The 25,680-nt window shown below is 45.2% G+C and overlaps 3 protein-coding genes and 2 non-coding genes across 8 annotated transcripts; 3 read left to right on the top strand and 2 right to left on the bottom strand.

Annotated features, from left to right (window-relative positions):
- Positions 1–2,489: 2,489 nt before the first annotated feature.
- trnap-cgg (transfer RNA proline (anticodon CGG)) lies at positions 2,490–2,561 on the top strand. Its single transcript has one exon. It is a non-coding gene; the product is annotated as a tRNA-Pro (tRNA).
- A 146-nt stretch (positions 2,562–2,707) lies between these two features.
- trnap-agg (transfer RNA proline (anticodon AGG)) lies at positions 2,708–2,779 on the bottom strand. Its single transcript has one exon. It is a non-coding gene; the product is annotated as a tRNA-Pro (tRNA).
- A 77-nt stretch (positions 2,780–2,856) lies between these two features.
- LOC114784463 (52 kDa repressor of the inhibitor of the protein kinase-like) lies at positions 2,857–8,370 on the top strand. The gene is made up of 5 exons (XM_028969895.1): positions 2,857–3,050; positions 3,141–3,261; positions 3,378–3,485; positions 4,421–4,457; positions 4,552–8,370. The coding sequence occupies exons 1-5, from the start codon at positions 2,962–2,964 to the stop codon at positions 6,441–6,443; spliced, it is 2,247 nt and encodes a 748-aa protein (XP_028825728.1). The 5' UTR covers positions 2,857–2,961; the 3' UTR covers positions 6,444–8,370.
- Positions 8,371–8,426: 56 nt separating this feature from the next.
- On the top strand, positions 8,427–14,659 carry LOC114784464 (histone H4 transcription factor). Its single transcript, XM_028969896.1, has 9 exons — positions 8,427–10,037; positions 10,121–10,350; positions 10,441–10,552; positions 12,358–12,510; positions 12,595–12,669; positions 13,107–13,227; positions 13,586–13,724; positions 13,788–13,912; positions 14,054–14,659. Exons 1-9 carry the CDS (start codon positions 9,869–9,871, stop codon positions 14,406–14,408), a joined length of 1,479 nt encoding a protein of 492 aa, XP_028825729.1. The 5' UTR covers positions 8,427–9,868; the 3' UTR covers positions 14,409–14,659.
- A 2,746-nt stretch (positions 14,660–17,405) lies between these two features.
- Positions 17,406–24,773, bottom strand: gkup (glucuronokinase with putative uridyl pyrophosphorylase). Of its 4 annotated transcripts, none has more exons than XM_028970724.1 (23): positions 24,547–24,773; positions 23,634–23,740; positions 21,885–21,929; positions 21,656–21,809; positions 21,511–21,582; positions 21,347–21,435; positions 21,113–21,269; positions 20,326–20,403; positions 20,160–20,251; positions 19,754–19,859; positions 19,595–19,674; positions 19,452–19,520; positions 19,301–19,361; positions 19,201–19,217; positions 19,040–19,097; positions 18,877–18,969; positions 18,641–18,701; positions 18,409–18,522; positions 18,263–18,323; positions 18,105–18,173; positions 17,967–18,030; positions 17,790–17,861; positions 17,406–17,711 (listed from the first exon to the last, which is right to left on the bottom strand). In XM_028970724.1, exons 1-23 carry the CDS (start codon positions 24,601–24,603, stop codon positions 17,631–17,633), a joined length of 1,857 nt encoding a protein of 618 aa, XP_028826557.1. In that variant the 5' UTR covers positions 24,604–24,773; the 3' UTR covers positions 17,406–17,630. The 4 variants fall into 4 exon arrangements, 2 of the variants coding, with proteins under 2 accessions (XP_028826557.1, XP_028826558.1); XM_028970725.1 differs by having other exon boundaries at positions 18,263–18,320; XR_003748944.1 differs by lacking the exons at positions 17,406–17,711; positions 18,263–18,323 and having other exon boundaries at positions 17,791–17,861; positions 18,105–18,217.
- Between the last annotated feature and the right edge of the window lie 907 nt (positions 24,774–25,680).

Genomic DNA, 25,680 nt, shown 5'->3' with positions numbered 1-25,680 from the left:
TAAGGGTGACTGGTTAAATGCAGAAGCAGGGCTCTACAGTCGTGGCCAAAAAGTGACAGAAATAGTGGCTTTCACAAAGTTTGCTGCTTCAGTGTTTTTAGATCTTTTTGTTCTTTCTGTGCTGTATTGAAGTATTATATGTGTGTGTGTGTGTGTGTGTGTGTGTGTGTGTGTATATATATATATATATAATTTATTTATTTTACAAATTTCAAAGGCAGAATTTGTGGGTTTTTGTTTGTCCACCCGCCTCTTGAGGATTGACCACAAGTTCTCAACTGGATTAAGGTCAGGGGAGTTTCCTGGCCATGGACCTAAAATGTTTTTTCTTTATTATCACTTTGGCCTTATGGCACGGTGCTCCATCATGCTGGAAAAGGAATTGTTCTTCACCAAACTGTTGGATGGTTGGGAGAAGTTGCTGTCGGAGGATGTTCTGAGGCAAAATTGTGAGTGAGCCCACTCTCCTGGATGAGAAGAAGACAGGACTGATGGTGGCGTTCACCTTTTCTTCTCCGGGCAATCATTTTTTAAGATGCCCCAAACAATCGTAAAGGGGCTTCATCTGAGAAAATGACTTTACCCCAGTCTTCTGCAGTCCAATCCCTGTACTTTTTGCAGAATATCAGTGTGTCCATGATGCTTTACTTTGAGAGAATTGGCTTCTTTGCTGCCCTTCTTGACACCTGCCTGCTGCCATTCCTGAGCAAGCTCTGCACCGGTGGCACCCCGATCCTGCAGCTGAACCATCTTTAGGAGACTATTCTGGCGCTTGCTGGACTTTCTTGGGCACCCTGAAGCCTTCATCATAACACTGAACCTCTCTTTTTGAAGTTTTTGATGATCTGATGAATGATTGATTTAGGTGCAAGCTAAGTAGCAGCAATATCCTTTCCTGTGAAGCCATTTTTATGCAACGTAATGATTGCTGCACGTTTTTCCTTGCAGGTAACCATGGTAAACGGAGGAAGAACAATGATTTCAAGCATCACCCTCATTTTAAAGCATTCAGTCTGCTATTGTAACTAAATCAGCATGACAGAATGATCTCCAGCCTTGTGCTCCTCAACACTCTGACTTGTGTTTAATGAGAGGATCACTGAAATTATCCTAGCAGGTCCTCTGTATGCTGAAATGCAGTGAAATTTTTTTTTTTTTTTTAAAGTTTATTTTAAGGGCAAAGGGGGACTTCGCAATTCACCTGTTCACTCTTCATACCATTCTGGAGTAAATGCAAATTGCCGTAATAAAATCAGAATCAGCAAGCTTTGTGAAAACCAGTATTTGTGTCATTCTCAACTTTTGGCCTTGACTATACTGAGCCTAAAAAAAGTCAGAGGAAATAATAGAAATTAAAGTCTGAAAAAGTACAACACATCTATAAAACCCCATTACATACTGTAATATTTATTACAGCAGCAAACGCATCAGGTCGAAATGATAATCCAGTTCAAGCCCTTAAAAAACTTTTAATTTGATCTTGTTTTAGTTTCAGCTCAGTGAAGCACATTTACGTTTCTTGTACGCTTCTTGTAGTGCTTCAAATAAAGAGCTTTACCCAGATAAGTTAGTTCATTTAGAAGTCTATATTGCCGATATTGCCTGTATGGACTGCGATTTAAAAAGAAAATTGTCATAAAGTTGGTCTAGAGGACCACTGAGAAAGCACAGCACAGAAATGTGGGCCACCAGCAGGGATGGGGGTGAGAAGTGATTGTCACTTGTGATACATAGCAGCACAGCACACAGTGAAATTTGTCCTCTGCATTTAACCCATTAGTGAGCAGTGTGCAGCCATGACCGGGGAGGAGTGTGTGGGGACGGTGCTTTGCTCAGTGGCACCCGAACCCACAACCTTCTGATTATGGGGCCGCTTTTTTAAACCGCTAGGCCACCACAGCCCGACCAGCAGATCGGGCAGATCTGTGTGGTCTTAAATGACGGGAAAGGAAGGTCCGAAGCCTGACATTGTGCGGGCTGTTTTATTATCTTTATTACATAGATTTAAAATGATGATGACGTGATTTCGGGTACTGAAATGAGTTTGACTGCTGGAAGGTGAACAATGTCGTGTTACACAGTTTTAAAATGTCCACCCGTGGTTTAATAAACAGTAATTAGTTACATTTATTTAATCTAGTGGCTGATCTGCTGGTCGTAATTTTAACTCTCCAGCCCCTTGTCATCGTGCAAACCACATAAAAAAAACCCGGCCGCGGTACTTCCATAATAACATTCGGAATTCCATAATAACATAAAAAGGAATAAAAGATGAAAAATGAGTGATTATTGATCCTTATTTCCCTGCTGTGATCAGACGCCCCTTTTATACGATATGGATAATGTATTAAACTCTCCGGCCCGTATTTCCCTCTCGTTTCTGCCCAATATGTTTCCTAAATCTGATTTATGCGGAGATGTGTGACAGTTTGTTTTTTTATTAAATATATATATAATTATATATTGTAGTTACGCGACTCCTACACTGCGGCTCGTTGGTCTAGGGGTATGATTCTCGCTTCGGGTGCGAGAGGTCCCGGGTTCAAATCCCGGACGAGCCCGGAACATCTTTATTACTCGTCACTTCCTGCTTTATTTCATGCCGATTAAATTTCTTGAGGACAACACGATACGTTTTCTTACATGAGAGAGGATTTGTTCCTTTATAAATCTCCTTATTTTAATAAACACATGATGCAAAAAGTGCGGGCTCGTCCGGGATTTGAACCCGGGACCTCTCGCACCCTAAGCGAGAATCATACCCCTAGACCAACGAGCCGCCCAGCCGGCGTCGTACGGCGCGCGTAGTTCAGCGTTGATCACGCCGCAGGGAGCAGTGCATTGTGGGATGGCGCGGCCATTGTTATTCCTCCCCGCCGCCGCGCGCACGCGCGCGCCTCGCCGCGATGTGGCGATAAATGAGGAAAAAGCCCCGGGACCGAACCGAGGACGACGTGCACCATGCCGAACTTCTGCGCAGCGCCCAACTGCACGAGGAAGAGCACCCAGTCCGACCTGGCCTTCTTCCGGTTCCCCAGGGACCCTGACAGGTACCGTTCCGGCAGCGCGCACCCAGCTCCACCTTCCGCGCAGCGCAGCGCCGCGACTGACGCCCCGCTGCGTGCGCGCCGTGTGTCCAGGTGCAGGCTGTGGGTGGAGAACTGCCGACGAGCCGACCTGGAGACCAAGACGTCCGAGCAGCTCAACAAGCACTACCGCCTGTGCGCCAGGCACTTCGAGCCGGCCATGATCTGCAGAACGGTGAGCAGGAGGCGCGCCTGCGCGCGTGCTCGTGGGGTGGGGGGGTCCGGCCCCCGCGGTCTGTCCAACGCGGTTCTGTCTGTCTCTGTGTGTCTGTCTGTCTGTCTTCCCTCCAGAGTCCCTACAGAACCGTGCTGAGGGACTCGGCCGTTCCCACCATATTCGACCTGACCAGCCACCTGAACAATCCCCACAGCCGGCACCGCAAACGCATCAAGGAGCTGGTAGGAGCCGCCGGACCCCCGCACACCCGCACACCCGTCTCCATCACACGGAATTCCCAAAGTGCTGCTTGTATTTGTAGTTTGCCTCCTCTCGGGGTAGGGCTGCACGATATTGTTGTTGAATATTGCAAAACGGATATTTCTTGCGATGTAACATTTCCCTAGAGAAATGCTTTTAAAATGATTACTAGGGTTATTATTTCTGTTGTGTACACAGTGACGCAAAGCAACACACACACAGAAAGTGGCACCCGGCTAAAGTCGCCATTTTTCTACCTGCTCTTTACCTGACGTGACTGCCGCGGATGCGCATTGATCTGAATGTCTGTGCGCTTTATAATGATAGAACAGTAGTTCATAAAATAATAACACCCAAATCACCATCACCAGTAATCCCAAAGTAATCCCATTTTCCGGTGGAAAATGGAAAGGTGAGGTGAATAGAATCACCAATTTTGCTATTTATCCTGTTAGAAATTACATCTCAAACATTATGTACTGAGGTTTTCGGATGTAATCTATCATTTACTGCAATAAACCCATATGGCATATTGTTGACATTTTTCTCGCTATAACTACTTTAACGCTATTTATTTCATAATTAGATTTGGCGATTTTAGCCAGATTTTCACAGGTGGGGTCACATATCCAAAATCATGTCTATACTACATGCAACTATACAAACAACCTTTTTTTTTGTTGTTGTTGTTTGAGCGGCGTGTAAGGGGTTAATCACAGGCGCAGAGTGGCCGCTGCAGCAAACTCTTCAGCAAAGTCGCAGTATGAATTTCATCGCAACTCTTTGGGATACGGATATCGCGTATACTATCATTTCTCATCACTATCTCGGGCTGCATGTGTTGATTTTGGGGGTCTGGCGACATGCTGCTCTTGTTTCCTGTGGCATGAAATGTGTTTTTATTGCTGATTTTCAGACAGAAGAGGACATTCGGAGACTTAAAGAAAGAAGATGTGAGTAACGTTTTCCTCTCAAGGAATCTGTTGTAATCGTTCACTCATTCCTCCCCCCCCCCCCCCCCCCCCCCCCCCCCCCCCCCCCCCCCAGTGGAATCTTCCGTGGAGCAGCTGCATTCGAAACAGGAGAAAAGGCGCGACTCGGAGCCCCCGCGTTCGGAGCCGCAACTGACGCCGCAGCAGCAGGAGTTCCGACATTTTCTCCGAGCCGCGTTTGAAATCGTGCTGCTGAGCGGGAGGCGGCGTATTCCTCTGGCCGGACCCGGACGTCTGGGCCCGAGCAACTTCCAGGCCCTGCTGGAGGTCCGCATGAACGCCGGGGACGCGCCCTTCGGGTCCAGGTTTGACGCGTGCGCCGTCAACGTGGAATATTGCTCGGCAGACGAGCAGGAGCGGATGCTGGAGCTGTGCGAGCAGAGCGTGCGGGAGGGAATCCTCCGGGACGTGAGGGAGAGCCGCTTCTTCTCGCTCGTCACCGGCGACCCGGCGGAATTCCCCGGGGGGGCCCAGCTGCCGCTCTGCCTGCGCTTCGTGGACCGCTCCGGCGCCCTCCGGGAGGAGCTGGTGGACTTTGTGCCCTTCGAAGCCGACTGCGGGGCCATGGCCGAGCGGCTGCAGGCCCACGTGGCGCAGCGCTGGGGCCTCAGCATGGCGCACTGCAGAGGCCAGGCCCACGCCGGCTCCGGAGCCTTCACCGGCCAGATCCGGGCCGTGGCGGTCAGGCTGATGGAAGCGCAGCCGGCCGCCGTCCTGACGCCCAGCTCCACGCACGCCCTGAACGTCCAGCTGGCCTCCTGCGTGCCCCTGACCGGCGTGAAGGTGGTGATGGCCACGCTCCGCCGGATCAGCTCCTTTTTCCAGACGTCCCCTCTGCTGCTGAACCAACTGCACGAAACCATCAGCATTCTGTTCAAGGACAACCCGGAGAAAAGCCGGGAACTCAGGCAGCTGGACCTCTTCTCCTGGACGGAGATGCACGGGGTGTTTCAGGTGGCCCTGGACCTGTTGGAGCCCTTCCTGCGCTGCATGGACAGCGTTCACGATAACAAAGACGTGAAGTGGAGCGGCTGCATAACCAGCGAAGCCTGCTCCATCGCCGAGGTTCTGGCCGACTTTGAGTTCATTGTGACGCTGGTGGTTTTAAAGAACGCGCTGTCCTTCACGAGGGCTTTCGGAAAGAACATTCAAGGGGACACCCTGGATATCTTCTTTGCCGCCAGCAGTTTGACCGCGGTGCTGCATTCCCTAAACGAGGTCATCGATAATATTGAGGTGTACCATGAGTTCTGGTTTGAGGAGTCCGTCAACGTTGCCGCCGCCATAGACGTCCCCGTGCGAGTGCCGCGGTTGTTTCTGCGGAAGCAGCGTGACCACGGTGGCGAGGAGCTTCAGCCGGAGTTCTTCTTCAAAGACTATCTGACCATCCCGCTCATGCAGTGTGTGGCCCGGGACGTTAAAGACCTCTTCTCAGAAAGCCACCTCAAGGCCCTTAAGTGCCTGTCCCTCGTGCCGGCCATCATGGGCCAGATGAAGTTTAACACGTCTGAGGAGAGCCATGCAGAAGTCTACAGGAGCGACCTCCCCAACCCAGACACGCTTCCTGCGGAGCTGCACTGCTGGAGGATTAAGTGGAAGCACAGGGGCAAAGAGGTCGGCCTGCCCGGGTCCATCCACGAGACCCTGCAGCTGCCCGACGTCAAGTTCTTCCCCAACGTCAGTGGATTCCTAAAGGTCCTGTCCATGCTGCCTGTCCTGAAGCTGCAGGACAAGCGGCACACCAGCGCTCTTAAACGACTGCGTACGTACCTCTACAGCACACCCCTCAGGTACAGGTCGAGGCGCCTGGCCACGCTCAGCGCCGGCCCCCATGCCACGCCGGACCTCCTGCAGGTGGTGGACCAGTACATGAAAGTTGGTTCTGAGAAAGAGACACGCACCACACCAGCCGTCAACGTTCCTCCAAATCAGGGTTCTTTTATTTAATGTTTCTTCATCCGCATTTCATTAAATACTGTGTTGGGGAAAAGGAATTAAAAGTGTTCTGTTCTTTTTAATGCCAAATTTAAACGAATTATGACCGTATCTGTAATTCCATGAATGACACTAGACTAAAAACTGTCTTTAATAAAATGCAGTTCCTCAGGGCATGACAGTATTTCTCAGTATATTTAATGACTTATTTAAAGGCTCATTAAACCACTTAAATGACTGCTAAATATTTGTATGTAGCGTACGCAGCAAGCGATCATGCACTTGCATCAGCATCGGTAGAGTTCACAGCTCTGAAATATTCGGTCATGATTATATTGTTATAGTTCTAATTTGGTTAGGCGGGTCGTGGGAGGAAACGGCACAAAATCGAAGGCAGGAATTGGTAATCGGCAGAGTTTGTGGATATTCATGGTTCCCTGGTGTTGTGTGAGCTTTTCATAAAGCTGCAGAAAATGTCCACAATACAGTAAAAGTATTCAAGAAATCTGCAGTCAAATTTGTTAATACTAGAATCACTGACTTTTTTTTTTTTTGTTTTCTGGTGCAAGACCTGAGGTGTTATTAACCCCTGCTGAGATTTTTAGGGCAGTGGTGGCCTAGTGGTTAAGGCAGCAGCCCCGTAATCAGAAGGTTGCCGATCCGTCAAGGGGCCACTGAGCAAAGCACCGTCCCCACACACTGCTCCCCAGTTGCCTGTCATGGCTGCCCACTGCTCACCAAAGGTGATGGATTAAATGCAGACAAACTTAACTGTGTGCACCATGTGCTGTGCAATTGGCAATTTTGGCATTTACATGTCAAACTGATACTGTAATCAAGGGGCTTTTATTGGTGTTTCAATGGCACGGACCGCTCAAAAGCGGGCCGAGTTGCACACGCATTTCAATAGGAGGGCAATTGGCACTTTGGCAGATACTCTAATGCAATTAGTCCGGCATACGAATGCTGTAGGGGTGGCCAAAAGGTGTGATGCTGTCCATAGTAACCGTGTATATAAGGGAGTGGCATTGCATGACTACAGCACAGTTCTGTGCATAAAAGCAGACCGACCCAGGTGGGAGAATCATTTCTTCTTCGCATTTCTACGAACGCACATCAGGATGGCCTCCGTATCACGGGCACGCAGGAAGAACCTGTCCACGCAACAGGCTTTGGTCTTGCTTCAGGAAATGGATGAAGGAGACTCTGATGGAGGAGAGATTTCATTTGTCCAGCAGGCCACTGATACCTCCTTAGAAGAATCTGAAAGGGAGAAGGAACAAGAACCCAACGTGCCTCCACGTAAGATGCAGTGTGGCACTGGGAAGCCCTGTCTGAGCCAGACGGCAAAGGACAGCACTGTGTGGGTAGAGGAGACCATTGGAGTACCCAGTGCAGAAGCAAATCACTGGTCATTAAACGTTCTGGTGCCAGTAATCGAAGAGGCAATGTCCCGAGATTATGCAACACCTTCGATTTGATGACAAGGACACACGGGCAGAATTTGCTGCAATCTCCGACATCTGGACACGCTTCAAGAAGAACTGTGAGAACACATGACCATAGATCAACAGCTTTTCCCTACCAAGGTTCGTTGTCCATTCACACAGTATATCGCAACCAAATTTGGGATCAGGTTCTGGGTGGCCACGGATTTGGAGACCAAGTATGTCTGCAATGCATCTCCTCACTTGGGACAGGTTCTTTACTTCACTGTCGCACAGACTGCTGCAGCGCAAAGCAACGCTATTGGGCACGGTGAATAAAGTCCGGTGTGAGCTTGTATTCCGTAAGAGCAGCAACACGCTGGTGGCCAGTAGCAGGTTTTTACAATATGCTGGACCTGGCGGTGAATGCCTACATTTTGTACATGGCATGTACAGGGTGGGCAGGCAAAAGAAGATCGTTTCTGAGTCTTCTAGCTAAGGAACTCCGTTGCCGATTCATTGGCACAGGGGCAGGCTGCTGCGCCAGGGACTGTACAGACAACGCAGTGCCAGGTGCAAGAGAGGTTTACCTGTGCAACATGTCAGAAATCCCCCTGTGCCAGATGCAGGGACGATGGACACTGGGTCTGCAAACGTTGTCAACGGTGTAAAGTTTGAAACTCTTTCAAATAAAACAGACTTGTGTAGCCATATGCTGTGAATGTGTCTTTTGTAAGAATACGGCAGGCATTTCTGAAGGTTTCCATGTGACACACAAATATTCGGCCTGCCTTGGTTTAAGCTAACAAATGCAAATGTGCCACGCCTGTGTGAGTCACTTGAGTCAGTAATACGTAATCGGCAGCTGTGAGCAAACTGAAGTGTTTGAAATGTCTTTTAAAAGAAAGTAAAATGCCTTGTGATGTATCACTTTCAAATAAAACCTGCATGTTCGGCTGCTGTGGAGAATGTTAACCGCCTGATGCCCTGACTCAGGATAGGAGCGTAATTCGCCTGTGAGTGATTCAGATGGTGCAAAGAAACTGTTGTTGTAAAAGTTGTGACACTTTTATGGTAGTAATTGATGCTTTAATGATTCTAAGATGTATTTATGTGACAGAGTTTAAAATTTAGACATGGTGTAGTAATGGAGACCTCAGATTTGTGACGAGTGATGAACCAGGGTGGGTCATGAATCACACTGGTAAGAAAAATTGCCCTCCCAGCCTTTGTATGCCGTAGCCTGGCTGGATGTAGCCTCTTTACTGGACCAGTGGACACCTGAAAGAATAAAAAAGATCCAGGTATCCCCATGGAATACTTCCATCTTTGGATTGGAAAATAAAGTCTTCATCATTTTCAGTGCAGTTTTCTTCCTCTGACACTTCTTCGTAATCTTCATCACTCCCCTCCTCCCCCTGCAGGGTACCTCCTCTTCATTGTGCTGTCTGTGCGGTCAGGGGCGATCCTGGGCGAACACCCCCTTGCTATCTTGTCCCAAGTCTGAGAAACAATATTTACTAGCCTGTATCTAGCCTGTGTTTTGTGTGGAGGCCAAATACATGCCTGAGAATTGGAATACCTGTTGCTTTGTGTGTGTGCAAATTCAATAGTTTGACCCACTGCAGCACTAAAACTGGCCGGGTGAATTTGTCACCAGGAAGGCCACCAGTGCTATAATTTTGAATAAAACACATCATTTTAAAATAGCTTAGTATGGATCCATCCATGTGATTTTCAGGCAATTGTATGAAAGAAAGACAAAGCTACGACAAATTCTCTCTAAAACGCTGGAATCACGTGTCACGGTTTCGCTTCTCTCTCCAGTCCAGCAGGGGGCGCTGCACGGTGACAGAGGCGTCGCCGCCGCAGAGGAAGCGAAGGAAACGGCGCGACTGAGGCCGCAGCGAGACGCGCTTCGTCTTGCTTGTTTTTTTTTTTCTTTCTTCCTCTGACGCGGTCGCCATGAGACGCCTCCTGTTTTCAGTCGCGTTAGACTGACGGAGCGCCATGGCGAAGAAGAAGGACCCGTTCAACAGAAGAGACCTGTCCAGCATGGTGGTGCGCTGCGCCTGGGCGTCGTGCGCGTTCTCGGGCAGCAGGATGGAGGACATGAGCGAGCACATGAGCCTCCACCTGCGGGAGCACCTCGGCGGCAGGGACACCATGGAGGAGCTGGGTGAGTTTGCCGCACCCCGCACGCACCCCGCCCGCTCTCCGCGCCTTTTCCTCACCCTCCGTCCCCTTTCCCGTCTCCCCCAGATGACTACGCCTGTCTGTGGGAGGGCTGCGAGTTCCTGGCCATGGGGAGCCCCAGGGAGCTGGTGGTGCACGCACACTTCCACATCTTCCACGCCAAGCTCAAGTTCCTGGGAGAGCAGCTCCTGCAAAGCCACCCGCAGCGGCCCAGCTGCAGCCAGGGCCTCCACAACAGCAACCTGATCCCGGAGTTGCTTTCCGAGGGCTTCGCCTGCCAGTGGGAGCACTGCGACGTACGTGCGTGGGTGCGAGCGAGCGAGCAAGCGCCACTGCTGGCGTGTGTTCTGGCCTGACCGCGCTGCGCCCTTTTCTGTTGTGTGTAGAGCACGTTCGACAACGCGGAGTGGTTCTACCGGCACGTGGACATGCACGCCCAGTGTGCCGAGCTGCAGCCCCTGCCAGACCAGCAGCACGCCCTGTTCTGCAGCTGGAGAGGTCGGTCTCACGCCGCCAAATCCTTTCATACTGCGCAACTTCACCAAAATACTGATGCACTGCAGCACAGCACACGGTGACACTGCTTTTAACCCATCACCCTTGGTGGGCAGTAGGCAGCCATGACAGGCACCTGGGGGGCAGCGTGTGGGGACGGTGCTTTGCTCAGTGGCACCTTGGCGGATCGGGATTCCAACCAGCAACCTTGCGGCAACCGGTCCGCTTCCTTACCCATTAGGCCACCACTGCCCCTTCTTCAGGAAGAAATCGTTTCATATTGCGCAAGATGACCAAAATACTGATGCCATTGATATTTGTAAAAAAATTAATTTAAAGAACCAATTACAGCCCAGTAAAATAATGTTACTTAATATTTGTACCAGCAATACAAGGCTGACTACTTTTCAATTATTTTTTTTATGTGGTTAATCATCCCTTCTTACATCAGTTGGAAGGGGATTTCTTAAATGTATTTTTTTTTAACCACTGCAAACAATACAGCAGCAGCATGTGGTGGCAGTCCTACTTCCGCACAGTCTGACCGTCCCAGTGTAAACCTCAACCAATATAATTTCATCATCTGATCAATATAGTTATATCATACAGCCTTGTTTCATCATGACATCTCAGCCTATCCTTCACCCTGGCGGTAATACTTCTGATTACTCTGCAGGGGGTTTATACCATGATGTGGTGTTACAATGTCCGGCCAAAAAACCACATGTCGACTTGCACATTCTGCTTCAAACGATTCATCAGTGTGAGCTAGGATGAATATTAGATAAATTGTCCTTTTAAAAATTGGCAATTTCTTATAAATAATAAATGTGCATTGTTGTATATTGTCAGTGACATACGAGCAAAGGTTCACCCCTCCTAACCAGGCCACGACCGACAATCTGCTGCTCGTGAGAATATCAAATTTGTGCAAACACAGAACTGACATTCAAACAGCAGCACATGGAATCTCGGCTTGTTGAACTGTTGGGGTCCTAGTGAACCAGAATTGATCTCTTCATCGATGGTAACTTGAAAGCACGTTGTAAGTCGCTCTGGATAAGGGCATCTGCCAAATGCTGTAAATGTAAACTGTGGCAGCAATACACACACGCCCACTTCATGTACGGAGAAAAGTTGGGAGAAGATATATATAAATGAATTATAGTGCAGCCATACATTCCACTGCCTCTCTTTTAGTACAAAATGGCACAACTCGACAAAACGTAGCATTTTGCGTTGTTGAGCATCGCTACTGGGTTCTTAATCTACTTCGTCTTTTACACGTCTGGGTGTGGGAGTCTGATGTGTTCATGTTGCTTGTGTAGTGTGAACATGGAAGTCATTGTCTTTGAGATACACTGCAGCATAGAACACGGTGACACAACAAAATGTGTCCTCTGCTCTTAACCATCACCTTTAGTGAGCAGTGGGCAGCCATGACGGGCACCCTGGGAGCAGTGCAGGGACGGTGCTTTCTTCAGTGGCACCATGGCGCATCGGGACTCGAACCGGCAACCTTCTTATTACGGGGCCACTTCCTTAATGGCTAGGCCACCACTGCCCCAACCTGAGCAGTCAGGTTGCATCACAGCATTGGACCGTACAGTGTGCACACTTAAATCGTTTTTTGTTTTTTTCTTCAATTGAGTCGTACGATTTATACGACTGAATAGGAGAAATGGTTTCATCACATTGCAATATGATGTATACTTGTTAGCAGGTAACCAGAACTACATAATTCCCTCATTTTGCATTTAGAGAGCCCATTCCTGTGAGTTGACATGTTTTTGTTCTGTCTGCTACAGGATGTGACGCATTTTTTAAGATAAAGTACCGTCTGCGCGAACATCTGCGGAGCCACACCCAGGAGCGTCTGGTTGCCTGCCCAACTTGTGGCTGCATGTTCTCCAGCAACACGAAGTTCTTTGACCACATGCACCGACAGGCACAGCCAGTAGGTATGAACGTTTGTAATTATTCCTCCACCCCCAATAGATTTGGATCTGAACAACTTTCAGTGTATGTGCTTTGTGATCTGACAGATTCGCTCACTTGTGAACACTGTGAAAAAGGTTTTGCAAATGAGAGGCTTCTGAGAGACCATGTTCGCCAGCATGGTAAGTTTTACAGATGTGTGTGTGTTTGCTTTCACATAAATACTCCACTCTGCTAGAATTTGTATTGTTTTATGGAGGAGAATATTTAAACCCCCAAAATGACACTTCTTATATACACAGGTTAGCCATATTAAATTAGTAACACTTTTCTAATATTTAGGGATGGTGGGACTGCATTTTTCCCAACTTGATCTGCTACATTACTGCACGTTCCGATTCAAGTGGCCATTACTTTATTATTTTTATTATTATTATTTTATAGGCATTGGTCTATTATTCAAGATAACTTAACTTTATCAACATACAAAGTATTCATATTTTGCCAAGGCTCTGAGAAAAGAGCTGACCGTCCTGTCACTAGGACACATACTAAATACCCACTTCTTTTTACAGTTATGAAGGACTTTGAGTGACGTGACCTTTGCTCTCCTCTACAGTGAACCATATAAAGTGCCCTCTGTGCGATATGACCTGCACCTCTTTAGCCACTCTGAAGATTCACATCAAGTTCCGCCACTGTGACGAGAGACCTTTCCCCTGTGATTTCTGTGAGAGCAGGTGCTGATATGCAAACATTTACAGCATTTATTAGATGCCCTTATCCAGAACACCTTACAATCAGTATTTACTGGGACCATCACCCTGGAAGACACTCAGGGTTAAGTGTCTTCCTTAGGGACACAGTGGTAGTAAGTGGGGTTTGAACCTGTTACTTTGTGGTCTTCTGATTCATGGCTGCCCACTGCTTGCTCAGGGGATGTTTTAAATGCAGAGAACACATTTCACTGTGTCCACTGGGTGCTCTGCTGTGGTGTGTCAAATGTGACAACTGATCACTTTTACATGTTTTTCCATTTGTTGCGACTCAGTTGACTTGTTCGTGATGAAAAATGTGCCTGTAATTCTCCAATTCCAGCTTCAAAAACCAGCATGACCTGCGGAAGCACATGGAGACTCACAACGAGGGGGCTGGGTACCACTGCAGCGTGGAAGGCTGTAGTTACTCCTCCCGCATGGCCCACACCATGAGCCAGCATTACAAGCGTGTCCACCAGGTGAGCTGCTGACATCTGGGGTCAAGGTGCTGAGGTTCTGAACTCACAGACTTGTCCACACAGGGCACTATGGTCTCAAGGTACAAATGCCATCTGTGTGACAAAACCTTCTCGTGGGGCTACACTCTCACCCTCCACCTGCGCAAGAAACACGACCTGAAGTGGCCCTCTGGACACGCCCGCTTCAGGTGGGAGCTGTTTTGACAATTGGATTTATTTCTTCCACATGTTTTAATCAGACGACTAACCATCTTGATCCAGTGATGTCACATAAAACCCACAGACCATCTCGAATTTATTCAGTTAGTAACAGTTGTCCTATTGTTCAGATATAAGGAAGATGAGGATGGCTACCTGCGGCTCAACATGGTCCGCTATGAGACTGTGGAAGTCACTGAGGAGATCATGAAGAACATGGCCAAAAAAAGGACTCCCCGCAAGCTGGCGGGATCAACTGGACAGGCCAAACGTCCCTCTCCATCGACTGAGATGTCCCACAGTCCTTCCAGCAGCTCCAAGAGCGGCAGCTCACTGGAAGTCACAAAGCCGGGGTGCTACATGCTTAGGACCGTGAGTGATGGGTCAGATGAGCCCAAGGCAGCAGTGCAGGAATCTGAAGGGCCGAGTGGAGCTGTGGAAGCCCTAACTGCTGTGGCCAGGGGGCTGGGGATGGACGTGGTGTGAAGAGGAGGAAACGGTGACTGCACAGCCAGATCCCCTTCATAAAGATGTATTAACTAGGTTATTTTATAACTGCTTGTGGTTTTAAGTCCTCTCCTTGGCCACATTCGCTCTTGTTCTGGTGCTGAATGTATGTATCATTTTATAGGATTTAGAACATTTTATATGAATTTAGTTCATTTTAAAACTGCTGGGTCACAAAATGTAGGAATTTTTTTGGTAATGATTTAGGAATTATAAATATTTTTGTCAAACCTTTTGTGTTTGGTCTGTATGCAAAATTGTACTCATTTCCTCTGGTAGTTTTCTGGAAAAGAAGCAACAAGTAAAATGGAAATGGACAAAGGCGGAAATGCAGTGGTGCAAGTGTCTTGCAGAGTCATAAAACTCATTTCAAAAACGGGAGGATACTGTGCTGCCAGGATTGCCAGCAGTGATAAATTCATGTAAAAATTAAACGGAACCTAATGTACACTTCTGCATAACAAAACATAAGAAGGAGCACAAAAATATTGTTTATTTCTTAAACGGCTGCAGCTATGGTGAGCATTTATAAAGTTTTTTGCATCCTCGTTTCCATCTATTCTACACCACAAAACTTGACACAATATAAACACCTCTGCATTCGCTCTGCTGTGAAAATGGCTTTTGTTTATTTTTGGTGAGAATAGGAGATATTTATTTTAAATTGTCAAAATTAAACATACATGCTTAAAGATACCCAAAGTAACAATTGCATGAATGTCCTTAAGCAAGATGCACCTCCACCAGATGTTTTTTGTGGCCATCAACAAGTTTCTGGCATAAGTTTTGTGCCAGAATTGGCACGGTTCATTTCAATTGTTTATTTTATGCATATTCCACAAACTGGGTTTTGGGTACAAGGTTCAAAAATTTGTAATGAATATAGAACAGAATATAGATGACTTCTTCACAGCCAAGACAGTTAACAACTGCCATTGATGAGTTAACAGTGTGAGCTCAGAAAAAAATAAATATTATATATGATATTAATCCTAACTACAATTTAACACACACCAGTAGCAATGTTATACCAAATAGCAGTGAATATGAATCACGGTTGAATCAGTACCACCATGATGATACCACCACGTTACCATAGACCTTTTCTTTAGAAGGCTTTTGATTTGTCAGTTGGGCTTGGAGATGTCCATTTTGTGACAATGGTTTTTTTTCTTGGATGGCACCAGCACCCTCTCTGTCCGTGGTCATGTGGGACCAGCTAAATTGTTAATTGTTACTGGTGTTCCGGCAGTTTCCAGTTCATAGCAGTCTTGGGGATTCCTGGGTGGTTTCTGACTAATTTCCTCAAAGCTGAAGGTGGACAGTTTGGGTCTTCTTCCAAAGCTGGGCAAAGTGACAACACTTCTCAGTAACTTACCTATGATTGTTTGAACTGATGTATCTGCAGTTGTTTAGAACTGGCTGTAAAACATAACTATAGCTAAAACTATAGTTCTCTTTCTATGGTTTCCAATGATTGGTCAATCCAATGAGTGCATCAAACAAACTTTTTATACTGGCACAGCATCAACAAGGCTGGACAAGTCACAAAACCATGTTTAAAGAGTTTGGACAGCAAGATGGTTTATAAATAATAAATCCTCCACAGTATTGGTTGATTAGCAAAGATCACTCCAAGAGAAATGTGTGTAATATTTGTGGCAGCATGACCTGAAGCATGTAGGGGTGTAAATTGGCATGATGTTGTGAGAGCTGGTCCTTTGGCGCAATTAGAACTATTCAGAGTTGCTAATCCACGTAATGTAGATGTGGATTGCAGGAAGAGACCTACACCAGCATGGGGAGAGCATCTTAAAAACTCCAAGCTGTGTGATGTCACAGAAGTCAAAAATCTCTCCTCAACTTCATTTAATCAATTATCAAATAAGTATATATAAAAATTCCTCTCAGTGTGGGACAGGGCACATTGAACTATTCAAAATTCACTATCACACTTTCTGATGGTACACTGATGGAATTTCTGATGGTACACTGAACAGCGCATATATCTGCACACTGGACATTTTTATACAGATTTATTTCATTTATTTTTATTTTCCTACTTCATTTTATTATATATTGTTCATATAATTTTGCTTCTTCACTGAGATACATAACACAATAAGTTAGGGATATTGTTATTTACATGAGTGCTTTTCCTATTTGCTCTGAATTTTAAGGAAATAAGAAAAGTTCCCTTTGATATTGACAATGTCAGTAGTGAGTGTTTCCACAATTTGCCGCAATGACGTATCATGGTCCTCACTAGCCTCATGATGTTGTTCTGAGGCAAAACTCTTCCACAAGTGCTACACGCAGTTCTGCCAGGTCACCTGGGGGTGGTGTACGGTCATTCAGGCTCTGCTTCAACTGGTCCCAGACGTGCTCTATGGGGTTCAGGTCAGGGGACATTGATGACCGTACCATATTGAAGGTTGCTTACTTGCTCTCCAAAAAATAGAATTACTCTACATTCAATGGCAAACGCAGATATTTAAATGATTAATTTTAAGGATATGTTCATTAGTATGAACATTCCAAGCAGTTTTCTCTCTCCAATAACAGTCTGTCCTCAAGAGGAAGTGTACAGTATGAGACTAACACTTTTTTTTTTTTTTTATTTGTGCCACTGTATTGGTAGTGCGCAATTCAGAAGGTGATTCTGGGAGAACCGAGTTCTGCATTTACTGTAGCTTGCGCTTCCCTGCTGCTTGTTCATGGCTGACCATTTCAAGTCTGCTTCTGATTTGTAAAATAAAGGTATTAACACTTAAATATGTTCTTATGTTTTACACAGGTCTGCCAGATATTACAGGGATGGCTCAAAATGTCATAATTGTGTTTTATGTCATTTAAGGCAGGGCTTTTTGTCTCCTGCTGGCACAGGTAGTTAAGAATAAAAATATACTGTCATTGAGTGCTGCAGGAACAGGTTTGGGAACGACTGATGCCTGGCAAAGAGTTTCTTAGTACAGCTTTTTAAAATCCTTCACTCTTTATCAATAACATCATTACAATGCAGTATGAAATTTGAAGTATGAAATAAAAGAGTTGAATCCCCTGTTTCACCACAAATAAATTACAACAATTTTTTTGCTAATAAAATATTATGTAATGCCATTTAACAATTACTCTCATAATGTGCAATTCAACATTATGTCATGTTTATCATTATAGGCATATACAGAATATGCACAATGGTTAGTGGACTCTAGCTGGTGGGTGTGGTCTGATGATGCAGAAGACGCAGCCATTCTCCTGAAAGGCCCTCTGCAGGTTCTCCTAGTGGGAAATCACAGACACAGCATTACAAGCAAACATCCATCACCTGCTGTAGGGGGTGAAGAAGCTGCTCATTACCAGTTGGTCCAGATCCAGACATAAGCCGACCACTGCCCCCCCACTACCGGGCAGCTTGACTGCAGAACCAAACTGTAGACACAACCCAGAACCACAGCCTGTTTACTTCAGGAGAAGCCCGAGCATTACTAAAATGCAGAAACTTGCAGTATATGAGCACTAAATCAACACACACACCTGTCTGGCAATCTGTACCAGTTTAAGATTTCCAGCTCCCAAAGACTCCTCAGTGTATATGGCTCTAGTGAATGGAAAGGGTAAGATTATTAAGGAGTGAACTTCTGTAACAAAGCCAACAGAATCCCAGAGCTTCACCTTCGCAGCTCAAAGTTCTGATCCATCAGCTGTGCCAGCTTCTTCCAGTCCCTCTGCTGTACAGCCTCCCTGGAACAGCATGTGAAATGCATGTGTAGTCTCATAATCTCCTCCTATTTATTTGTAAGAAGGGTGCAAAGAGCACAACATATTCTAACCTGGCCTGGTCTGTCAGCTCAGCAAATGACTTCATAGCTTCAGTAACTTCTGGATCTCCTTCTCAAAAGAGCCAGAGGCTTCACTGTTGGGATGCTGACGTTTAATTACACCAGATTTCTACCAATTCTTTTGGACTTTGTCTTACCATTTAGCCAGCGCTGTCTCACATTACTGTGTATCCGACCAGAGTCACTGGGGTCCCCCATGTACGCCAACCAAAACGTTGGAAGGTTGCTCATGTCCATGAAAACATAATCTCCTACAACACAGGCATGTAACAAAGTCTACAATTAATCTTTTTAAGAAGGGAAGAAATTATAAATGCTTGATTTCCAGTTGAGAAAGGCACTTTATTAATTATTACATATTATTATTACCATAACCCTGTTTGTCCATCAGCATCTTGCTAAAGTCCATATACACCAGACCTTCATACACCTGCATAACGACATCCAGTAAATATATTCTTCAAATGTGAATTTTCCCATCAGGAGGGTGAGGGCAGCTGAATTAATGATTAATTTTAGGTAGCTTTCAAATGACAAACCAGCACAAGGAACACTGGCTGATTTTAAAGGTCCGGTAACACAGACACTGATTTCTCCCTGCCCACCTGTACCACCCGGTCCTGAAGGCCAGCAGTGATGAACAGCTCTTCAGTTTCCACATTCAGGATGAAGTTGGCCATGACCGGTTTAGGGAGGTCCTGATACACACACAACCATTACTGATTCATCAGCAGGATGAAAGTGCGGGGTAATGGTGGTGAAAATTACCCTGTCTGTGATGTTGTAGAATTTCATCAGGCACTTCAAGGTCGCAGACACAATGGCACTTCAATAAAAAAAATGACTGGGGTCAGATGCATTCCTCTCAGGGTAAACAGCTGTTTATTCACAAGCGCTGCTAAAAAAATGTGCTAAAACAAACTACTTACCTGCTACCAGCCAATCCCTATAACAATAAGATAGATTAGTCATTTATCAGTGTTGTAAATATGATTACTGTATGGGAGGATTTATGATTGTCTAACTCACCACCTGCCGTGGAATGTTTGTGTCATACTTCAGAGTGAAGTTCCTCTTGCTCAGGGCAATACTAGAAAACACCAGGCAGGACTAGGCCACAGTCCAGCAAGCAGAGACCTTCATCAAAACACCTTTTTCATGAGAAATGAGAGAGGCTTACCCCCGATCAGAACAGAACTGGAAGAACTTCTTACAGGTGGCCTGCTGGAGTCTTAGGCCACCCATGTACCTGAGCAAATTCAGCAGCATGTCACTTCAGAATCGGGGAATATGCGCCCAACACACTGATTTATTGCAACCCACCCCTCGGTCCTGCTAATTCGGTACAGATCCTGCAAACTCCCAAACTCTGTGGGGTCATTGAGTGGGTGAGGCAGAAGAACCTAAAATTATATGTTAAACATAGGCTGACGTCAGGGAGAAATAATAAAAGCAGCAATATTTTACTTTCATTTGCTTTACCAGCATCTGGCTTTCTATCAGTGTGACTTCAGCCCAGAAATTAGAAATCGTCATGGCGATGGTTTTTCCATGGAATCCATCAGAAGGGTTTCCCATTAGTCCAACTCTGGGTTTTAGAAGGAAGTCACAGTCTCAACAGTGAGAATTAAAAATGATACAAATGTAACACTCACAGCTACATGAACAGAATGATTGTTGTAATAAACCTGGAAACACAGAGAGGATATGTAGTTCCAGAATGGGACAGTGATAATTTACACTGTTTGTCCTGGATGCAAATGAGTTCCTTTGGCCATTTTCTACTGGTCTACACACATTTATCTGCATTGTTTCCGTGACTATCTGTAACAGAATAAAACAAAATGTTCATAACATCACTCTGCTTTTATGCCGGGAGATTCTGCACCTGGCATAGGAGCGGCATGTGATTGGCTTGTGAGGAGACTCCTGTTGCTTGGCTGAGTAACGGGCCAGCCACTTGGTATAGTCACAAAGCCCCTATAAAATACAAACACACACACAACTTATCATTACAGAGATTTTTTGACAACAGTTAAAAATATGCTACTAACCACTTGGCCAATGAGCTGGAAGCTTATTGGCAGCTTCATCCCAAACACAGGCATCTTCTCTGTATTAATGATCCATTCCTGAGAATAATATTGAAACTGAAAGCTGCAACATGAGTCTGCCTCCAACAAGCACAATTTCAATATACTCATGAAGAGTTACATACTGAAATGTTTATGGCCAGTGACTGTGCTAAGTCACCTGCTATGTAAAAAGCAGATGAAAAGTCAACGGCACACCAGAAAGTTGTGCAGCCGACAGTTTTTGTGGAAACCAATAAACACTCTTTGTACCCTTGATGTAGAAGACTGATATATGGATGTGGTTCATCTTGTGCAGCTATCGACTGGCTCGATTGGTGACATCCTCCTTACCGCTACACCAGGGATGTATCAATCAATCAATCAATCTAGAAACGTGCCATTGATATGGCTGGGTAGCACTGACCCCTTTGAATTAAGCCAGGGCATTGAGTGGGTGGGTATTCCAGCATGACAATGATCCAAAACACAGGGGCAGTGGTGGTCTAGCAATTAAGGAAGTGGCCTCGTAATCAGAAGGTTGCCGGTTCGAATAAACGAATCTCATTACATAAAGGCCCGACATGTAGCCCTACATTTTTGGATGCTATTGAAATAAGATAACAGATTTTTTTGCAAACGTGCAAACAAGATCACATTCATGTTGAAAATGTATGTTTTCTACTGTATTTATGTTCATTTATTGTATTGAATTCATTAATATTGTTTTCGACAAAAACAAACTGTTTGCCACTTCTATCCCACTGACCCAAAATCTGCCAAGTGAGCGGTCTTTGGATTTAGGCTGCAGGGAGAGGAAGCTGGAGAGGCGTGGCAGCGTGTCCTTCTGCAGGCAGTAGAACACCACACTGGCCAGGCGGGACAACGTCTCACTTTCCTCTGGCTTCTCCAGGAAATTTATAATCCTGACATGCACACACACACACAGTTATCTCTCTTGGACTTTCTGGTGAGAACTTCCTTCCCAAGCTGAACCACCCACCTGTGTGAACTGGGACACACTTCCACGATTCCTCTGGAGCTAAGCTGCTCTCCATCCTCCAGTTCATAATATATGACCAGGTCTCCAGGCTGACAGGATAAAATGAGTGTAACAACAGCTAAACACTGCCAGTTAATTAAGAGATCAGTACCAGACCGGTTTACCTTGGACCTGAAAAAACGAATAACTTGAGCAATGTCAAAATTCTGGTCAGCACAGAGCATATCGCCAGCAATCTGCAAAAGAGAGACATCAGTTGTAATGTACAGTACATCTTTAGCTGATACTAAAGATAAAAAGATAGCGTACCACCATGATGTCATCACAGAGTCTACGACTCTGGATGGCCAGTTCCAGATCAGCCACTGCCCCAAGGCTTCCTTCTAGAGTGGTGCTGCCATCATTGATCAGATTCTCCAGGGGGAAATCATTTGCAGTGGCCCAGCGTTCATAATGCTTGTATCTAAGAAATTAATTGGAATCACACTTCAATCCGCAAAACACCCATCATATCATGTGAAGTTAAATAATCACTCACTTATCTGCATTTGTGACCAGGTACACTTCACTGAACAACTGCCGTCTGCAGGAGTACAACGTATGGCATGGTGAAGCAAAAAGTGAAAGTGAGAATTGGACAGTGTTTTAAGAGTTACAAAAGCACATTGACCCTCCTGCTGAAAGAAATACATTTATTAGCATTTTAAGCAGTCTCATTTCAGTACTCTAGAATAAAAAGCACAGAACACCAATAAACAAATTAAAAATAAATAAAACCCATTAATAAATCAAAATGTAGTCCAAAGTTTTCACAAAAAGAAAGATATTGACAGATATAACAACTGAACACACTCATGGCATTCTTGCTCCAATGTTCATCCCAGACAAGCCCGATGGGGTTTAAGTCTGGAGACTGTGGTGGCCACTCCATGATTTCAAGCTTTCCATCTCCTACTTTTTCATAAGGGAGTTCAGGCATAGGTTGGATTTGTGTTTTTAGTCATTATCTTCCTGCAAGATGCTGCAGAATGCTGTGGTAGACACTTTTGTTCAGGGTGTCTCCCATTCTCTCTCTCCGTATCAGTCACCAACTCTTCATCTAGCTAAAACATCAAACTTCCTCCTCCAATTTCGAGTAAGACAACATTTTTTCCTACCCAATAAATATCCTGCATGATGAACCAAATATTTCAAATGCTGATTCATCAGTCCATAACACCTTCTTCCACTCCTCAGTAGTGCATTGTTGCCATTTGTTGGTCCAGGGAAGCCTCTTTTTTCCTTATTCTGAAGTTTTATGGTATTGTAAGTTTTTATAATGAGGAATGTACAAGATCCAGAAATTTACAGTCACATGGGTGTCAGTGATATTTCGATCAGCTCCTGATCATACAGGGTAGACAAGAAATTCGCAATACGGCGGATGTGCTGGCATACGCCATCAACGGGGAAACACAAAGATTCCATGTCTATGGTCAAATGTACTCGTCACATCGTGTCAAGGTTCAAAGGTTGTGCTGTACTTGAAAAGTAAAATGATTGTTTCTGCAACTTTCAGCTCAGGGGCAAATAAAGTTGACACATTGGCGCAGCCTGCGTGGCCTGGAAAGTAAAGCTGGAAAAGAGAAGACTGAGCAACAGTGACAGTGATGCTGGACTTGGGAGTTCTCCTTTAATGTCACTTTTGTCAACAAAGGTTACGGTGGTTTTGTTATTGTCGTTATGGTAAATTTGTGCCTCTAAAATTGTGAATAAGTGCATGTAAAAGTGAATGTGAAGTGATTGTCATTGTGATACACTGCAGCACAGCACAAGGTTCACACAACAAAATGTGTCCTCTGCTTTTAACCCATCATCCTTGGTGAGCAGCGGGCAGCCATGACAGGCGCCTGGGGAGCAGTGTGTGGGGACGGTGCTTTGTCAGTGGCACCTCAGTGGCACCTTGGCGGATCGGGATTCGAACTGGCAACCATCAGATTACGGGGCTGCTAGGCCACCACTGCCTCTTCAATGTGTAAAAGGATGTAAAAATGTGCATGTGTGTTGTTATATTTTTCAGTATTTATATAGACAATAGGGTATATTCCCTTTTATTTTAATAAAATGTTGAGCTGATCTTTGTTTTTAGTGCAGATCGTGATTTAAAATGGTGAATTCATCCATATAAAAATATGGTAAAATATATTGTGAATTTTTTTTTTGCCATATCACCCAGTCAAATTAAAATGACAAGTTTGTTTGTGGATTATGCACATCAGTGTGAACTCCTACTGCAACCACAACTTACGTGTTGACCATTTCCCACCAGAAGTCCAGGATTTTCTTGCCACCGACCCCTGGCAAAAGAGCTTTGGGAACCCCGGTCAGATGACTGTACAAACCAGTCGCATCGTCCTACAGAAATTAGACACAGCTTAATAACAAAAAACCTATATAGATCACATCCTCCAAAGTGTCTGCGCCCTGAACTGAGTTTAGGGAAGGGCCTTTTCTGTTCATCGCATAACAAAGAAAGCTCGATATGGACACATTTGGATAAGACTTGTAAGTTGCTCTGATTGTAAGTTGCTCTGGATAAGGGCCATGGTACCACCACCATGCATTGTTTCATTCATGGGACCAGTAGGTTCTTGCAAAACTGGAAAACTATTTATCTACTTTTAGGACATCACATTGACACAGAAATTTCGGAAGGACCATGAAACTGTTCATGGTATTGCTAACAGCACCATGGAAATATAATATTTATCAAGGTTAATCCTGTAATGTGTATATTTTATTTAATGATGCAAATCTGCATTTTGTTGTAATGGCACCTACAGCTAGTCTAATACAAGAATGGCATGCATTTAAAGGTCCCCTATTCTGAAAACTTCACTTTGTGAGATTATTCAACATAACGAGTTCCCCTATCCTGTCCATAGTCTTGCAGTGCCTAGAAATGGTGATATGTATAAATATGTATATATTAGCGCCAAACCGGACGTGTTGGTGACGTCATTGGGCACTCTCCGCCTCGTCCCGCCTCTCTCCTCCTCATTTGTATTTAAAGCTACAGACACCGAGCAGGCGCGTCGTAAAACATGCGCATGCGCACATTGATCGGGGGCAAGAAAGCCCGTGTCAATTGGACTGTCCTCCTCCTCCTAGAAGCACACAAGGTGTAAATCTCGCACCTTCCTCTGGAGTAATGTACACACCTTAATCTGCGTCTCCAAAACAGTCCCGTGTCCCGCCACTAGTAAGATGCAGATCATTGTAGAGGCGCCAAGCTGAACTTTCACAGACGGACTTTGGCCAGTGACGTCAGCGTGCAGCAGCACGTGACCCAAGACTCCTTCCTGACGTCTGCAGAAGACGATATAAAGCGCTTCATTTTTCTTCCGTGACTGGACGCACGCACCGAAAAGAGCGACCTGTGCAACGTCATCCTGTCACGTGACAGGAAAATCTCGCGATAGCATTGCGGACAGCAGCGACAGGCAGGATTCTCACATTCCCTGCAGCATATGAAGCACTCATGCTACTAATAACTCCAGGCACTGTTTTAAAAATCGCGTGGCATGGAAGGAAAGGATGCAGTCGCTTGACTCACAAACAAGTTGATTTAATAAATCATGGACATAGACATCCACACATCAGCACACAGAACATAAAAAGCACAATGACCAGACGAGGACAAGACACAGAAAAGATGCATTTATAAACACGATAGCAGGTCCACATTAACAGGTATATATCATAACAGCGAACACTGAACCGGGGCATCCAGAAATTGGCAGGTCAAGACATAAACAATAGCAGTGTAATTAAATACATAGCTCTTGGACAATATACAAGTATTATAAAATCTGCATAATACAGATATAACCCTGACTGATATGTTACCATCAGATCATTGGAATCCACAGACTGTGATCATTAAAAAAGTAGGCAGAATGTATGATTTATTTGCAATTTATGAAATACCTACAGTCGTGGTCAAAAGTTTAGAGACTTACACAAATATTGTTTTCCACAAAGTTTGCTGCTTCATTGTTTTTAGATTTTTTTTGTCAGTTGTTTCTGTGGTGTATTGAAGTATAATTACAAGCATTTTAAAAGACTTTTATTGTTAATTACATCAGGTTTATGCAAATAATTGCATCATTTTCGAGATCTCTGCAAGGATCACTCAAATGATCTCAGCAGGTTCTTTTGTGGCAGGGCTGAAATGCAGTGGAAATGTTATTTTTTGGGATTAAGTTCATTTTCATGGCAATTCATCTGAGCACACTTCATAACATTCTGGAGTATATGCAAATATCGATAATAAAAACGAAAGCATGGCCATG

Source organism: Denticeps clupeoides, chromosome 2 (genome assembly GCF_900700375.1).
Source record: "Denticeps clupeoides chromosome 2, fDenClu1.1, whole genome shotgun sequence".
Lineage (NCBI taxonomy): Eukaryota > Metazoa > Chordata > Actinopteri > Clupeiformes > Denticipitidae > Denticeps > Denticeps clupeoides.
This window is presented reverse-complemented; position numbering and strand designations above follow the sequence as displayed.

Bases quoted from the DNA above. Each gene is read 5' to 3' on its own strand.
- LOC114784463 (XM_028969895.1), top strand. From the start codon at position 2,962: ATGCCGAACTTCTGCGCAGCGCCCAACTGCACGAGGAAGAGCACCCAG. The intron at 3,051-3,140 runs GTACCGTTCCGG...CCGTGTGTCCAG, and splicing joins TTCCCCAGGGACCCTGACAG to GTGCAGGCTGTGGGTGGAGA. The intron at 4,458-4,551 runs GTGAGTAACGTT...CCCCCCCCCCAG, and splicing joins GAGACTTAAAGAAAGAAGAT to TGGAATCTTCCGTGGAGCAG.
- LOC114784464 (XM_028969896.1), top strand. From the start codon at position 9,869: ATGGCGAAGAAGAAGGACCCGTTCAACAGAAGAGACCTGTCCAGCATG. The intron at 12,511-12,594 runs GTATGAACGTTT...GTGATCTGACAG, and splicing joins CCGACAGGCACAGCCAGTAG to ATTCGCTCACTTGTGAACAC. The intron at 13,913-14,053 runs GTGGGAGCTGTT...CCTATTGTTCAG, and splicing joins TCTGGACACGCCCGCTTCAG to ATATAAGGAAGATGAGGATG.
- gkup (XM_028970724.1), bottom strand. From the start codon at position 24,603: ATGATCTGCATCTTACTAGTGGCGGGACACGGGACTGTTTTGGAGACG. The intron at 18,174-18,262 runs GTTAGAATATGT...ATGCTGTTCCAG, and splicing joins GAGCTGACAGACCAGGCCAG to GGAGGCTGTACAGCAGAGGG. The intron at 17,862-17,966 runs GTGTGTGTGTTG...TTGTGTCTACAG, and splicing joins TGGTACAGATTGCCAGACAG to TTTGGTTCTGCAGTCAAGCT.